Source organism: Corvus moneduloides, chromosome Z (assembly GCF_009650955.1).
Source record: "Corvus moneduloides isolate bCorMon1 chromosome Z, bCorMon1.pri, whole genome shotgun sequence".
Classification (NCBI taxonomy): Eukaryota; Metazoa; Chordata; class Aves; order Passeriformes; family Corvidae; genus Corvus; species Corvus moneduloides.
In genome coordinates this window covers 75,357,924-75,374,781 of record NC_045511.1, presented here as the reverse complement: position 1 = coordinate 75,374,781, position 16,858 = coordinate 75,357,924, and the positions used below count along the sequence as shown (strand labels likewise).

Genomic DNA, 16,858 nt, shown 5'->3' with positions numbered 1-16,858 from the left:
AGAGGGATCCACTGCTCTGAGAGGGATCTGCCGCCCTGAGGGGGATCTGCCGCTCTGAGGGGTATCTGCCGCTCTGAGGGGGATCTGCCACCCTGAGGGGGATCTACTGCTCTGAGGGGGATCTGCCGCCCTGAGGGGTATCTGCTGCTCCAAGGGGGATCTGCCACTCTGAGGGAGATCTGCTGCTCCAAGGGGGATCTGCTGCTCTGAGGGGGATCTGCCGCCTGAGGGGGATCTACTGCTCTGAGGGGGATCTGCCGCCTGAGGGGGATCTGCCACCCTGAGGGGGATCCACTGCTCTGAGAGGGATCCACTGCTCTGAGAGGGATCTGCCGCCCTGAGGGGGATCTGCCGCTCTGAGGGGGATCTGCTGCTCTGAGGGGGATCTGCCACTCTGAGGGGGATCTGCCACCCTGAGGGGGATCTACTGCTCTGAGGGGGATCTGCCGCCCTGAGGGGTATCTGCTGCTCCAAGGGGGATCTGCCACTCTGAGGGAGATCTGCTGCTCCAAGGGGGATCTGCTGCTCTGAGGGGGATCCACTGCTCTGAGGGGGATCTGCCGCCCTGAGGGGGATCTGCTGCTCCAAGGGGGATCTGCCACTCTGAGGGGGATCCACTGCTCCAAGGGGGATCTGCCACTCTGAGGGGCTCCTTCTGGACCCAGGGGCACACTCAGAGTGGCTGGAGGGCCACAAGGCCACAGGGTCCTGCAGGGACCCACCCTCAGCACCACCCCACGCACTGGAATCCATAAACCATGGAATGGTTGGAATGACGGGATCACAGGATCACCTAGGCCACAAAACACCTCCAGGATCACTGAGTCCAATGGCTGACCCAGCACTGAACCACGTCCAACTGGTTACCAGCCTGCTAAAAAACGATGGAAAAAATAAGAAAGATCAATTTTTAAAGTTAAATCAAGGCAAATTAAATGAATGAAGTACAATTATTCAGTAAATTAGGGACTGAGTTGCTATTTTGTGCTCAGAATTTGCTTTCTACAGATGTCCTCTCACATTTGAGGAACTAAACAGATTAAGCCGAGTCAATGCAACTCCCTCAATAAAGGAGACGAAATGAAATGAGCAGTAACACTGGCTATAAAACAGGTGGAAGAATGAAAGTCATGTTAAAGTGTTACAGTGCTTTATTTGAAATTTATTTTGAGTGTTCTCATCACCAACATGAGCCAAAGGGAGGTTCCGGTCACCTTGCACATCCCTGGCATGACATTTAAGGTTGGGACTGTGCAACACATTATTTTAACATGGTAAGTGATTGACATTTTTGGTCTTTATGCTCTGGGATTTTGCATTTCCAAATAAGGTCTAACCTGTGCTTCCAGTCACTCAGTCACTGACATTTCACCTGTTAGCTAAAAGCATTTCCCAGCAACTCCACAAATAAGCCCTTGCCAAATGTCATTTGCCTTGGGATCTAATTATCATCCAATAACTTAATTACACATTATGCACTTCTGTTAGAGCACATTGTAATATTTCAGGATCTTACAATACCTTGCAGGGAAATGCTGAGGACTTCACTCCATGGCTTCTATTCAATAAAACTCTGTCTCACCAAAATCTGGTCTTATTACCCTCAGTCCCAATGTCCCTGTAATTCCCCTCTCACACATTCAGGTGGGGTCTCTTGTTGCCTTTGGCACTCAAGGGTGACCAACAGTGAAGAACAGAAAACAATGGATCAGGCTTGGGTTCCTGACCAAAGTAATTTCACGTGGATTAAGGTTGCCAAAGGTTTAATAATAAGCTATTAAATGTCATCAATATTCTCCAGGTTATGTCTGTGTGGATTTAACTAACCTTTCAGGAGGAAGGCATGTCAAAAATAAACTACACCTACCTGTAACTCGATTATCAACTGTGTAGGTTCACGCTTCCACAGTTACAAACAACCCATTTGGTAACATGACAGAAGAAACATAACATTTTCAAGAGTTAGGAGGAAATGCCTAAATTTTTCCAGAACCGCAATAAATATGGCTGTGAGATTTTCCTGTTCTTCTCTATAATCACAAAATGTGCTCACTACTAAGCAAATACAAAGCATTAGTCAAAGAGCAAAATTCAGTCCCTGAATAGATCACAGGGGTTTTTTTACTTTTTTGTTTTGTTGTTGGTTTGGGTTGGGTTCTTTTTAGTTTGTTTGTTTGGGGTTTTATTAATTTTTGTATTTATTTCCCACCTGTTGCCTTAGGTCACAGGGGACACCACTTTTCATTTCTTCACAAAGACAAAGAGGCAACCCCTTGGCTGCACAGTGCCAGTGACTCTTTCTCTGTTACCCCTTAAAGATAAACCAGAAAAGTTTGAGTGTATTTGGTGAATGTGCCCACAAACTGTATTGTCCCATGGCAGTGACTGAGGGACAGCATGGGGACAGGGGTAACCTGGGAAAGTGAACAAGAGCAGGGTACCCCAAAGTTGTCTTCACACAAGAACCATTTAGAGACTGCCATGAGAAGATCTTACAAACACATTAACCCCCAGAGCACTAACAGCCATCTTTTTTAATTAACTGCTTCTGTTGAAGGTAGTCCACTAAAAAATAAAGTTTGGAGAAAACAAAACCACAACACATCTTTTTTTTTTTTTGCTTGTCAGATGCTGAGAAGAAAAACTCATCTATTATTATGTAATTGCTCCTGAAAATTTCTAAAACATGGTGATCTCTGGCATGCCTTTTACTGGAACATCAGAGGGAGTTACCTGCCCACATGCAAGCAATAAGATTTATGGACAATACTAATTCTGAAGGTACCAAAAACCCACCACTCCTCAGCCATTTACAACATTAAACAGGCACAGGACGCTGAGCAGCGCAGGGGGGTTGCCCAAAAAATGTGAATAACTTTTAATTAATTACATCTTCATTTAAAAATGCCCTTTAATGCTGTTGCTAGGTTAAACATACATTAAACTAGCTGAGAGGAACAGCAAAAGCTGTTGATGGCATGTGCCAAAGCATGTATGTAAAACAGAGAGGTTCCAAACACCGCAAAATCACTGTGTCCTCTACAAAATCAGAGCTACAGTAGGCAGAAAAAAATTCAAATGATTGGATTCTGTTAATCTGTGGGGACATGGACTTAATACTGCATTTAATTTTGCTAAGTGGGAGGAAGATTATTGCAGGCAAGATACAAAGAATATCTCAGCTCTAATCATGTAACATTTACAACCTTAAATACTCTAAGACAGTTATTAATAACAGTATCAGAATATTTCCATGTATTCAATGCACAGTTATGAAAGAAACTAAACATACAGGCCTCCTCCCAATGCAGACAATAATAATAATGTTAATATTTACATTCCTCTAATCACTTGTTTCCACTAGTATTAAAAAAAATATTTGTGAACTTGCTGGATAACAAGTGCCAGCCTTCAGTGAAGCACTGAAGAAAGAGTGATTTGGGGCATTTTGCTTCATTTTTGAAAGAGACTAACTGCTCACTGAAACAAAGCCATTCTCTTTCCAGAGGTTTTGAAAGAAAAGCTGAAACTTATTCTCATCAAGTCTCTCAGTGCCACAGTGAAGGACTTGTTGGGAGCTGCACTTGTTTACAACCCTCAATTCCCATGAGAAGAAGCAGTTTAACTAAAATCAGAAGCTTTCTGCGCGTAGTATTCACATGTCCTAATTTGCTGTTTTGAAACACAGCTTCTTCCACATTGTTATTCTTTCAATAAATCTGTGTCTTCTTTTTTTGTCTGAAATGTGAAATCAGAGCGTACAGCTACACCGGTTTTGGTGTTTATGAAAACTCCTCTAAAATCTGAGGGAGATCAAAACACTTCCCTTTAAAGACAAAAATTTCCTCAGCAGATCGTTTAGTATATGCAGCATACTCAGTTTGATCACACATTTCCAGAATACCAGTTGATTCACTCTTGATGCAGTCATTATTAAGACAGGTCTGTACTTTTAACACAATGTTCTTTGAAGCAAATATCCTTCTGAAGGAAAAAAACATACTAATATATTAATGGAAAAGACAAAATAAGAGCATTCTGCCATTGTAATTGTTTTTCAAGCTCTTAATGCTGCAATATTGGAGCAAATCTTATGAAGGCATTTGGCATCTTCCACAGAATGGTGGTTCCTGTAACACTTTAATGTCCCTTCATGATGGGCTGCTGGAAGGGCCTAGCAGCACCAGCAGTGGTGAAAGGCGTTGCTATCCAGCACCTGGGATTGCTGGGAGATGGGACACCCAAACCTGGACACACCTGTTGGCCAAAATTCTGTGTCCTGTGTAGGACAGAACAGCCAACACTCGTCCCACTGAGCTCTGACAACTTAGAGAGTTGTACCTGGCACATGGCTTGACAATCAATCCTCAAACAACTGAAAATCAACATTGAAAGGATCTGCAAGGTAAGGAAAATAAAATCTATTTGTCCCACGAGCATTTTCCATAATCTTTATTACATAACTTGGAGAAAATGCACTGCTTTTTCAAATATCCACTCAAAGTATGCTGATGAAGCTCCCTCACGTGATTAATTCTTCTTTCTCTCCCTCATTTGTGTAATTCTATAGCACATATCACTCTAATGTCCAAGTTACTCAGGTAAATAAAACCTGGACTAAAGGAGATAACTTTTTTCTGGTCTCCTTCCTTTGGAGAAAAGAGATCGGATTCTTCAAAAACTGCCACAGAGCTTCTCTTTTTCCTTTCATTCCATTGATACATTTGTGTGGTAAAACCACAGCAGATTAAATCTGTGCAGTTTTTTCACACTGCCAGGAGTTAGCATGTGCAATACTGACTTTTCATTATCATCTGATTAAAGTACATTTGCCTGCCTCTGTTAATAAACTGAAGATTCATGGTTTATTACTTTACACCTTTAAGAATATGTACACATTTTCTAAGTGAAGAAGACTGCTTAATTTTCAAATCTTTCTCTTTTTATCTTGTGATGGATTAGTTCTAGTCACTGAGGGAATTTCCTGCACACCTTAGCAAAGATTTATATCTATATGTATATACAACAAGGGTGCATTTCAAGGAGTAAACATCTCTAAAAGCTACTAACACTCAAAAGCTTTGAATAAAGCTCTGGATCAATCAAAAGGTGAACAGAAAAAGATACTTCTTGATGATCTGCCTTGAAAATTCAAACTAGCATCCCATGAAAAAAAAATTAAGCATTCTTCTGCCTCTTTAATAGCAGTCTGCTATTCTTGAACACACCAACATAGCTGATGTTTGAAGCAATAAAAGCTCAGCTTCCTGCCCTGTAATTATTACTAGATGTTATTATGAACAACTCATTCATCACTATAAAAGCACAACGTAAGGCTCCCAGAAAATAGATATGGAAAATATTTGTTTTCATGCAGTTCTCTTAGTCAAGCTGCAGTTTAACAACATCACTGATAAGTGTAGTAAGCCAGTGCAAAGCAGGCAGGGCAACATCCATGTTTAATTTCATCTGGGTATCCTCCAGGACTCCATTTATAATGCTATAAAAACATGCCTCAAAGCAATAAGCAAGAATTGAAGGGTGAATATGACATAACTACATAACTACAACCATCCCAGCTCCCCAGAGTTCACTCACTTAACCATGTAACATTCAGAGGCTGCCTAAGCACACCAGGATTATTTCTAGGTGGGAAAAAAAGCACAAATATAAGACAAGGTTCTGAGCTCTCCTTGCAAAGTTACCACTCCAGAAAAGCTCAGAGATGTGCTGGGTTTCAGAGCATGGCTTTGGTCTGTGTCACTTTCTCACAACCATGAGGAAACACCTGGAGCCAGCTTGAAACCACACTCACTACAGTCACCCAAACTTCCCCAAACCAGTCAGACACCTGCTTGGCTTCTCCCATTCAGGGAGAAAGGCACCAGGGCACACCAGGACCAGATTCAAACACATCTCAAACAGGCAGTAAGTAAGATCAAGAATTCAGATGAGGCAACAGGAGGTGTGTGGTTAAGATACCCGATCTCTACCTACGCCGAACAACTACAGCGTCCTTTTCTTCCCGGTTATGTAATACACGAGAGTATTTAACCACTCGCTGGTTTGACACATACATGTCAAACAGATCAGCTTTGGGGAGGATCAGCTGGGGCCGCCGAGGGGCAGGGGGGAGTGAGCAGGAATTTGGCAATTCACGAGCTATGAATGGTCACCCCTCCGGGGAAGGAATCCCACCAAAGCCTTCAGCGGTCCTCGCCCCATGATAGCCGGGCAAGACCTGGATCGGGTGCTGTATCACCATTCCTATCTCAAGCACGATCGGCCTCACAACACCTGCCTGGCAAAGAACCTTCCCACTCCCGTGGGATGTCGCAGGCTGCAAATCAGGGTACGGGCTCACCCCGGCCGCCCGGCCGCCTGCTCGGCTGTCACACGCGTCCCCAAGGGGGAACTGAAAGACTGTTCTGCCCCCAGAGCATCGCTGGGAGAGGCGGCAGCTCCACAGAAAAGGGCTTAGTGTCTCCTGTGCTGCTTTGGGACTTTGGCCCCTCACACCCTCTATAAGCTGAGTTTGCTGAGAAATGTGTACGGCAGAAGTGTTGGCATCAAGATGAGTAAACACCTGGTTTGTGAGATGCTACTCTCCGGGCACCTCACTGAAATTCGGCGTGCTGTCACTGCGGGGGAAAAGAGAAGAGTCAGGGAGGAACGAAGAGTCATCAGTGAGGACACCAAAACCACCAGCTTCGCCACTCTGTGAGTAGCTACTGCTCCTGCCCGCGCCCCGGGAGCCACAGGAACTCCTGGCGGGGCCGGACCCGGGGGCGGCACCGCCGGGGGATGCGAGGGGGCGGCCCGAGCGCCTGGCTGTCCCTCCCCGCCTCCCCTCCACCCCCAGGGCGCGCGGCGGCCGCCGGGGCGGTACCTGCTTGTCCAGCGCGGCATCCTTGGCGCTGCCCGCGGCGCATCCCTTGGGAGCGGGCACCCGCTCGCAGTTGCAGCCCTCCAGCATGTACATGCCGGCGGGGCGGGCGCTCTGCTCGCCCTCGAAGTAGAAGAGGACGTTTTGGTAGAGGGCGAACCACTTCTCGTGCCAGCGGTTGGTCTCCGCCGTCTTCTTACTGAGATAGCCGCGCTTGGTGCCCTCCTTGCGGGCCAGCAGCGCCAGGTACAGGGCGTGCCCCTCGTTGTACCGCACGCTCTTCTGCATCGTGCCCGGAGCCCGCGGCCGCGGCGCAGCCTCGCCGGGCGCTCACGGAGCAATTCATGGGCTCCGGCACGCACCGACGGGGCGGCCCCGGCCCCGCGCCCCGCCCGAGTGTCCCCCGGCCCCCGCCCCGCCCCGCCCCGCGCCGCCTCCCACCGCCCCAGGCACCGGCGGCGGCGGCGGCGAGCGGCTCCCCGGGCGCTGACGTGGGGGATCAGCCGTAAATCCGCTTTGGAGAGCGATTTAAAGAGCAAAGTCGCCGCCGCCGCAGCGCCCGGGTCCCTGCCCCCCCTCCACCCTTCCCCCCATCTCCGCATCCCTCCGCTCCTCCATCCCTCCATCCCTCCGGGGGCGGATGGAGGCGGGGAGCGGGCGCGGAGCGGGGTCGGGCGGGGAATCCCGCGGGCAGCGCAGCGCTCGGCCGGGCCGGGCCGGGCCGGGCCGGACCGGGAACCGCGGGGTGATTTGGGTCTGCCCCGTGGTTTCTCGATAGTTTCCGGCTTTTCCATTCTTCGAGCGAAAATCTTGGAAAGCGAGAGGGCCGGGCGAGCGCGGCCGCCGGAGCCGGTAACTTCACTCTCGAGCTGTGGCGAAAGAATTAAAGCAAAAGGCAGCAGAGAAGCCCAAGCGAAATACCAGAAACTCGTCCCTTTTAACCCGATATTCACGCTGATAAAGGCGCGGGGGAGCGTCTCAGGTCTCACCCCGGGGAACCTCAACCCCGCATGTCCTTGGGCACCGCGCTGTGCGCAGAGACCACCCCGGCACGGGCTGTGGAGGGGCTCTGCCGTGTGCCGGGGCTCGCCTGCCGCAAATGGGACCATTTATAGATCCCAACTGGCGGCTGCAGCACGAGGCACCGCGGGCGGGGACCGCCACCGGAGAGGGCAGCTCGCACATGCCGAAAAGAAAATTTCCCGGCAGTTTGGCGGGTGTGTTTTCACACCGGGCTAGTAAGGATGGCAGCAGGTGCGGTCTGGTTCCTGCACTCGGCACAGTGATACCTGCACACCTTAATTATAGCAAATAAACTTCGGCGAGGGAGCTGGCATCAAGAATGGTTTCACATAAAACATAGCAATATGGAAATTTTTACCAACTAGAGCACACTGCACCTTTAATTTAGCAACTTAAACTTCCTCTTAAGGTTCTTTTCAGGAAAAGTCTTGGAATTCTTGCATTTGAAAACATATTTTGCATATGTAGCTTTCATTCTCTTTTGTTTTACTGCACCTGATGAGTAAAAGAGAAAAAAGAGTAAAAATGTGGAAGTTATAATACTCGTTATTGCTGTATAATGCACAGAATGAGTTAGAAAATATTTCCTGTGTGATCTGTGACAATAGCTGTGGTTTTGTGTACTACTTGCAGGAACTACGGAACCATGCAGAGTTGCAAGGCTCTCCTCTTGTCAACAGACAATTTTTTATTAGAAAAAACAAACAGATGCATAAATCCTTCTGGAACTGGCTTAGCTTGCCTTGTGTCTTCACATAGTGAAATTTGATCTTAGCGCATCATGCCCAGGGAAGTCCAGGCTTTGGACAGGGCTTGGACACCACCTGGGTGGCTGGAATGTGTGAAAGGACTCATGTTCATCCATCCCGGGCACTGGGGCCCCACCTGCCTCTGTTGATGCCTCCTTGCCTGGGTTCCCCTCAGCCAGCGCTGAGTCAGTGAATCAATTCCGTGTGTGAAATTCCATGGAATATCGTGTCCCTTGATGGAAGCAAATGGCAAGGCAGCCAAACCAAGGAGAGAAGCAAACTGCCACTCAGAAGAGCGTTCAGACATTTGACACTCAGTGAATAGCTGGAGCTTTCCAAAACAAGCACGTCGTACATCACAATGAAATCCTATAGCAAGAACCCATCTTTGCCAAGATAAAGTTGCAGGCTTTTGTCCCAGCATACATAATTTGTACTTTTAATACAGCTTTTGTATAAATCACAAATGATCACACATCATCTATTCCACCAGGTCACCCGAGACACACAGAAAAAAACACATGACGGGAGTTAAATTTTATCTATAAAAAAAAAGAAAGAGAGGGTTTTCTTTGACTACATCATTTTCTCCTAGACATGCAGGCATTTTTCCTAAGCTGAAAATGTTGAATACGTCATTGCACAGCAATCTATAGGAACTATAAGGAGTCTAATATTCTTGTTCACTACAGGAAATGCTGTTTGTGTAACCATCAGTTTGTCCTTTATTGGTCAAGTATGATTCAGTTCTCTCAACGATATTATCTTTATTACTTGATCATTCTTATACAAGGACCACCTATTTTTTCTTGCTTTAAATGTCTACGATGTACATATGAATGTATATACTATCTGATACATCTAAATGTATCTACGTATCTATATGGGAATATTTTTTAAAATTCCTCATTATCAGCAGTAAAGAAGGGGTTGTTTGTGCTTTTTAAAAAAGGAATTCTAGGCCAAATTCATATGTATGAACACGATCGAGTTATATGTGCAAACAGATGTAAAGGAATCTGTGGATGTAATTTATTCCATAGGGCTCCGAGGAAAAGAACATACAGATAAGCACACTGTTTTACTTTATTTTCTATCCGAATCTTCATTGTATTGTATTTTAATTCCAGAGGATTCATTTATAAAAATAGCTTCCCAAGTGTTGCCATGATAGGCCCCGAGGACCTTGCTGTAGAACTACAGTGGAAAGTTGTGGTTCTGTATTAGCAGAGATACTTTGACCCAATTAACCTACATTTAACCTGAAATTTCCTTTGGGAACTAGTCCAGTGCAAGGTGTTCAAAGATGTCATAAAGAGGGAAATATGTAGTGTTGTATTCCACAACAGTGGAATTGCTGAATCCAATACCCGGAAGTGACCCTGGGAGTTTGGGGGACAAGGGAGTGAGTTGTCAATCCTCTGGGTGACAGGAAAATCTAGTTTAAACATCTTGTAAATTTTGGGCCTCTATTCTGAAAAAACACTTTGGAAAAAATACTGTTAATGGAATGGTAATAAAAGTTGATTAAAGCAATGGAAGAAAAGTTGTTACGCTACTGTTTTTATGTCTGGGTTTGTATATATGTGCTCTATGTTTTTATATGTTCATTTGTCACTAAATCATTATTTGCATTTTCACATCACGATAATGTATCAAATACAAAACAATTTAGTACAGCTGTTGAAGAACTGCTACAATAACTTACGGGAAAAAAAACTGGTTTCACTAAGAATGTACCTGTATATCTCCCCTTACAGACTGACTGAGAAGCAGAACTGAACCAGTACCTTCTCAGTAATTTTACTCACATGCTTTTGCTGATCTAATTGTTTACTCTTTGGGGCACAGAGTATAATGTGGCTACTTGAAAGGTATTTGTAATATGCAGCTAAGATTTAGTTATCTGAGAAAGCAGGAAGATTTTGAAATACATACTATACATCACTGCCATAGTAAGTCTTGAAGATCTTGCAAACAACTTGGGGGTTAATACAGCCGATGACATCATTTGAGATTTACTGTTCCTGTTTTATGGAGACATTTTTGGGGGTAACTGTCTTGTTAAATCAATTTTAAGTCGTATATACCACAATGGTAATTCATTCCTCATGGATTTACTTGTGGCTGCACACACTCCTCAGTAGTGTGAGAGAGGTGGTAACAGGTGTCCATGAGATCCCTCCTTCAGGAATCTCTGGCCAATACTCAGTGGGAGTTCCAGCAGAAGGCAGTCAAATGCAAATCATTACCGTTATGCAGATGAGGATATCATCATCATCATCGTCATCATCATCATCATCATTTTTTATGATCATGCCTTAACCTCTTAGTCCAAAATGTTGCAAACATCCAAGCCAGGAGCTACTTAGTCTAAGCAGAAGACCAGATCCCTAGAGCCAAGAAAGAAGTACAGGGACTATGTGCTGCCCTTTGTGACAGGCAGCATCCCCAGGACACAGCTGGCATATTTGCTACTGCTATTTTGGGAGAAGAATAGCAAAATAAGGTTATAGAGGAACTTTTGAGAGAAACAGTTTGGTGTGTCTGCAGAGGTCATTGGTGAGTCCTTGCATGTGGTCAAGGACAGCATGAGAAAATAAAAAGCACTGTTGAGAAAAAATGAGGAAAAGAAATGTGTGGCAGAAGGTGTCTCACAGTCAGGCTGGAGAAAATCAAAAGCAGAAGGGAAAAAAAAGACAGAAAAGCTGGAACCAAGGGACTCAATTAAACTGGAGAAATACCACTAGTGAGGCAGGAGGCAAACACGAGTGGGCTGAGGGAGAATTGAACCTGGCTGGCAGAGTGATGGTAATGAAAAAATGATGAGTAAAGAGCAGAGGGAAACAGTGTGAGCAAAGGCTGGGAGTGGCTGGGAGTTGGAGGAGACAGAACCAGGGCAGAGCGGGGAGGAACTGGGGCAAGGTGGGCAGGGAATTGTGGAGAAAACGAAGTCAGAAGTGATGGCATGAGAGTCCTGGCTGCTTGGTACGGCTGGACCAGCAGGTTGAAAAGAGCTGGAAAACACCCACTGAGATGTTGGGGGTGAGAGCAGGACTCTGGCACAGCAAGAGAAGGGGCCAACACATGGGCAAATTGAGGAGGGCAGTGAATGGGAGAGAAAGAGGAGGGTCATGTAGGGTCAGTCCAACACAGCACATCAAGTGAAAGGATTAGATCGAGGGGGATGCTGGGAAAGAAAGTGGCATTTGAAATGTGGAAACCCTGATAGTCCAAATCAGCACTGAAATCACATGGGGAAGAAAAGACGGCAGCTTTTCTCCTTAAGCCTGTTTTCAGCTGGTTCCTTTTCAGCAAAGGTTTGCCAGCTGGGATTAAGATGGGAGAGTCAGGATTCAGTTTTTTGACCAGACATGTGAATTAAAAGCTCCAGGACTATTTTATTTAATACAGATGCAACAAGCATTAAATGCACTAAAGAACTAAAATGCACTAAGCACTAAATGCAAACTATAGTGACAACAATGCTGTAAAACTTTCTTGATATGACTACAATTTTCATATTGAGACACACACTTGTTGGAAAGATGACTGTCAGAGGTGAGCCCTAACTTTTAAAGTTAGTAGAGATTGGTCTGGGAGCTCTAATGAGAATTTCACAGACCCTGTTATTAGTGTGGTGTCCTTAAGAAGGGTATTGTCCTACCGCTCACAAATTGCCAGAGCATGAAACTGTCTCAATGTTCTTGGGAGATATCTCAAATTAGTGCTCTCAGTGTTCCAAAGGCATTGGTGTGTCCTAACACAGATTTCATAATGTTCTCTGAATGTGAGTCGGGAGAGGCAGTGTGATGGCTGAGCTCCTGAAAGCAAGAGGATCAGCAGACACTGGGCTATGATTGCTCTCAGTTTCAGAAAGCCCTGGGTAACTGGGAAAATGAGTTTAGAATTAAAAAGACACAGTGGGATAAAATTTCCTCTTTTTTCTTATTCCATGTGAACCAAGTATAAATGCAAATCACTCTTTGCTTATTCTGTCAAGATGCTCTCATATATTGGCGTAGAAATAGGAAAAATGTGTAAAATATTAAAGCACTCTCATTTCTTGGGAAAAAGTAAGCCCCACAGATTGGAAGAAAGATACAGAGAGCACAGCGGGTGCCATCTGGAATAAGTAAGTAACCCTGGGAAGAAACGGTGATGTTTACAAGGCCTGATGCTGATACAGAGAATTCTCTCCATCTGGCATGAAGCCTGCAAATAATCTGCCACAGGAGTGCATAATTCAATAGAAACAGGTTTGATAATCTGCAAGTTGCATTCCCCATAGAAACCTTGAAAGAGACATTTAATGTATTATGCAGCTGAGCAGCTTCTCTCTGCACCCGACTTCGAGGGCAGGCAGACCCACAGACCATAAAAATGGGGTTTATGGCAAATGGGATCCACTGTTCTCTTAGCAGAAAACAAACGTTGCAGGGCACCCACATCCCCTCAGGATGGTGTGAAAATTCTGAGACAATGCCTTCATAGGGGAACATTGCATTTATTTTTGATACAGATGCAATATACTGAAAATCATTTAAATGAATCTGTTCAGATGCAGCTGGGACTGTACAAACGCCTGGAGAAAATGTGTGTAACAGCAGAAAAAAATAATCTTAAAAGGCTGTAGGCAGAGCAGCCCTGACAACAGTGATCGGAGCCAATGTTATCACCCCTCTCATGCAAGCAAAGATACAGCAAACAACACCTTGTTAAACAAGAGCAAGGAGATTTAGCTTAACATCAGTCCCTGTTTATGTGGGGGATTTCTGGGCAGGTGGGAAGTGCATAGCAGGGCGTCTGTAATTGCTGACCCGCTGTTGATAATGCACATTCTTCCTGGTCCACATTTATGTTGTTCACATTCTCAGCTGAAAAGCTTTGTAGCTGCCTGGGAGGTGTGGGTTGTGATTTTCTGTGGGGGGAAAAAAAAGAAGAGGGAAAAAAGTGAAAAAATAGCTTAGAGAAACATGGTTTTAAAAAATTAAAATCAACAATATCCATATGCAATTATATCAACAACTTACGTAAAATTTGTAACTTCATCATTAATAGTAGAATGCTTCCCAGGGGATAAGGATATTAATTGCACTTCAAATTGACACAGATATATTTTTTAAATAGAATACAAAAATAAACATTCATAGTGCCTTGTCACAAAGGCACTACTGTTACGTGCTAAAATGTGCAAAAGCCTGAATCCATATCAAAGTACACTTGGTCCTTTTAATGCAGAAATAAGACTTCATTTCACAAGTAAGTTCCTCTTGAATGCATGTAAGAATGTAAAATTAAAACAATTTTACCATGTAAAAAATGAAATTTGTGTTCACTCCTTTATTATTATGTTTGTTTTTTTCTTCTTGGGTCAGTTGTATTGTTTCAAATGTTAACACAACCATTTTGTTAAACACTGGTGGTTGCAAGGGGAGCTGAAAAGTGTATTTATTGTAATTTGTCATCCTATTTAATTGTATCAATAATAAAGTTAGGTTGTCAATATTCAAGGATTTTGAGTGATATTATTGCTTGTTTGAGGCGTGCTTTTTTTCATCGAAGAAAAAGGCAACATGAAAATGCTTCTCTTGATGATCTGTACTGTTTCTATTTCTTGCTGTGGTGTTCAATGGCGCTGTGGAAATAATTCTGAATTTCTGACGTGTAGATACACAGATCAGATACAGCTATTGAATAGTAGTTCTGTCAGATATTAAGAAAGGCTAATTAGATAATGCCTTAGAGTATTCCTCAAAAAGAGTAAAAAATATCTGGAAGTAACACATCCTATAGGCACAGGAGCCCACGGTACAGGGAAAGCAAGGATGTGCAGAAACCTCTAAAAAAAGTTCTCCACTACTCTGGGGAAGAAATGGATGAGGGAAATTGTATTTTTCAGCAACTGTTCCCATTCCGATGGAGAATACATCCTGGGTAGTTCTCCATGGTATTTAAAGTGCTCTCACTCTGGCGAAGTTTAGCTTGTATCCCAAGATATCATCCTCAGCAACCTCTGATAGACAACCTCTTACATCTGTGTCTTTTATACATTTCCTTAATACAGATTATAGTTATCCTCATTAATTGCTCATCTATCCATTTCCCTTTTACATGTTCCTTTGGAGTTAAGGGGCATTTTTGGACACTGCAGTGCTTATCACTTACTGATGCAATTACTGTGAATGATTAAGCCTGTCAATCCCACAGCAGGGACGGTTTCCCTTCCGGAGGGTTCGTCCTTTTGTGTTTCTGTGTTCCTGCCCTGTAATGCAGGCTGACAGCCAGTGTGATGCAGGGAAGGGGAAGGAGGGGTGTTCTGGGCAGACGCAAAGGTGGTGAAATGGTTTTGGTCAGAGGTTTGTTATGAGTGTCTCAGGGGGCATTCGGAGCAGCAGACGGAGTCTGGGGTATGTGCAGGATGGGAGGGCGACTCCAAGGTTATTCCTCACAATCCCCCCAGTAACCACATAAAGGGTTTCCAATCTCTTTTCAGGAAAGCTTTCAGAATATTCTGAGTGAGGTAAGTGAATGGCACGTGGAGTTAGTCATGGGATACAGAGCTTTGTGCCCTCAAGTCACCGGTTCACATTCAGTAAAAGACAGTAATTAGGACAAATCCTGCTCTGACTTATGACATTTCCACTGGAGTAAGTGACTGGTCATTTATCTCCGTGTGGTTACCTGGTGTCTGGTGAGCACAGGAACACACAGCATCTTCCTCTGGCCCAGGGGTCAGAAAATGGGGAGAAACACCCAAACAGCCCCTGGGGAATGCTGCAGGTGTGAACAGGCTTCTGCCTGTGCTTTTGGCATCTCCTTGTCCCTGTGCCAGCCCCCCGGGACAGTGACAGCACTCTAGCACTCAGAAAATGGCATTCCTAAAAGCAAAACATCCCAAACATTTTCCTGCTGGTTTGAAATGAGTCCCATGTGATTAATCCTACCTACATATGTGCAAGAGCTTTAGGCACCTCTCACAGCTGGACTAATTTTATCATGTTGCCTGTTCATCTATGGCTGCAAGAATACTTTATACCTCTGATAAATGATTGATTCACATCTGGATTTGTCACATAACATACAGATAGTTAGAGATAAAGGTTTTATTTTTTTCCGTGTTTTATAAAGGTTTGTTTGTTCTGTGCACCTTGTCATTTCTTCCTAACAGTTAAAAGATCTTAATTGCCTAAAATTAGAGCGATCAGATATGACTAAAGCTGAGTTATTACATAAAAATGGGTATGAAATATAGATGAAATATATATAATTTATATAAAAACTATTGTTCTGATTTCCTTTCTCTCTGCACCATTTTTATGCTCTGCTTTCTTGGATTATTATTGCTCCAACTTGAACTGAGCTCTGAGCTGTACCTTGTCAGCCTAACTGGGATGTACCCTATGAATTATATAAGTCTATTAACATATATGCATCAGAATAGCTGTTAAAATTAGAAGTACTAGCACAACTGAGGAGCAGTCAAGAAAAGGAGTTGGGTAAAGAAGTTTGGTAGACAAGGCTGAAACAAAATTATGCTGGTTTCATTTGGATTTCTTAGTAATATTCACTGTTGCCATTCTCTCTGCTGCTTTCTTCCCAGATGGAGCAAGACACTTCATAAAGAGAAACAATCAGGAAAATAAAATCTCAAAGCGCTTGTTAATTCTGCTACTGATAAAACATCCTTTTCTCAGCTAATCTTCTTAATTAATCTAACAAAAGTACAGCTACGCACAGATTTCCTGCAGTGCTCATCTACCCAGATTAAAAACAAAACAAAACAAAAAAAAAGTAAAAGCAGAAATATGAATCTATTTGCATTACAAACAAGAGTTTATTCCCCAAACACATTTTTCATTATAATCAATTATATTGCAAGTTTAGGCCAAACAGAGCTTGTGGTAAAAGCAATCATAGTCAAAATAAAAACTACTTAGGAAAAAATAATTATGGCAGTATAGCTGTGGTGTCACAATGCAGCAACGCCTGTCACGTACGGGCAGCAGCTCCCTGCCTCCCCCCACCAGAGGAATCGGGCAGGGCGTGGTGGCACTTGGGCACATGGCCATAGAATGTGCACAGACTTGGCCACACACCGAGTACTCAGTGCTCCCCTTGTCCTCAAAGCACCAAATCCATGAGCAAAAACAGACACCTCAACATCTCTGCTCCAAATTCCTGACATGGGGTGAAGCTC

General features: G+C 44.1%; 1 protein-coding gene and 1 long non-coding RNA gene across 5 annotated transcripts in view; one reads left to right on the top strand and one right to left on the bottom strand.

The window, feature by feature from the left end:
• RASGRF2 (Ras protein specific guanine nucleotide releasing factor 2) overlaps positions 1–7,279 on the bottom strand; it is a 117,079-nt gene extending 109,800 nt beyond the window's left edge. For 3 of the 4 annotated variants that reach the window (XM_032095775.1, XM_032095776.1, XM_032095777.1), the window contains exon 1: positions 6,890–7,174. In XM_032095775.1, the coding sequence (XP_031951666.1) occupies positions 6,890–7,174 (285 nt within the window). Of the gene's footprint in view, positions 1–6,889 lie in introns of all 4 variants that reach the window. The other variant, XM_032095774.1, reaches the window with a different exon arrangement.
• LOC116437726 lies at positions 6,076–14,171 on the top strand. The gene is made up of 2 exons (XR_004237431.1): positions 6,076–6,720; positions 8,543–14,171. It is a non-coding gene; the product is annotated as an uncharacterized LOC116437726 (long non-coding RNA).
• Positions 14,172–16,858: the final 2,687 nt, after the last annotated feature.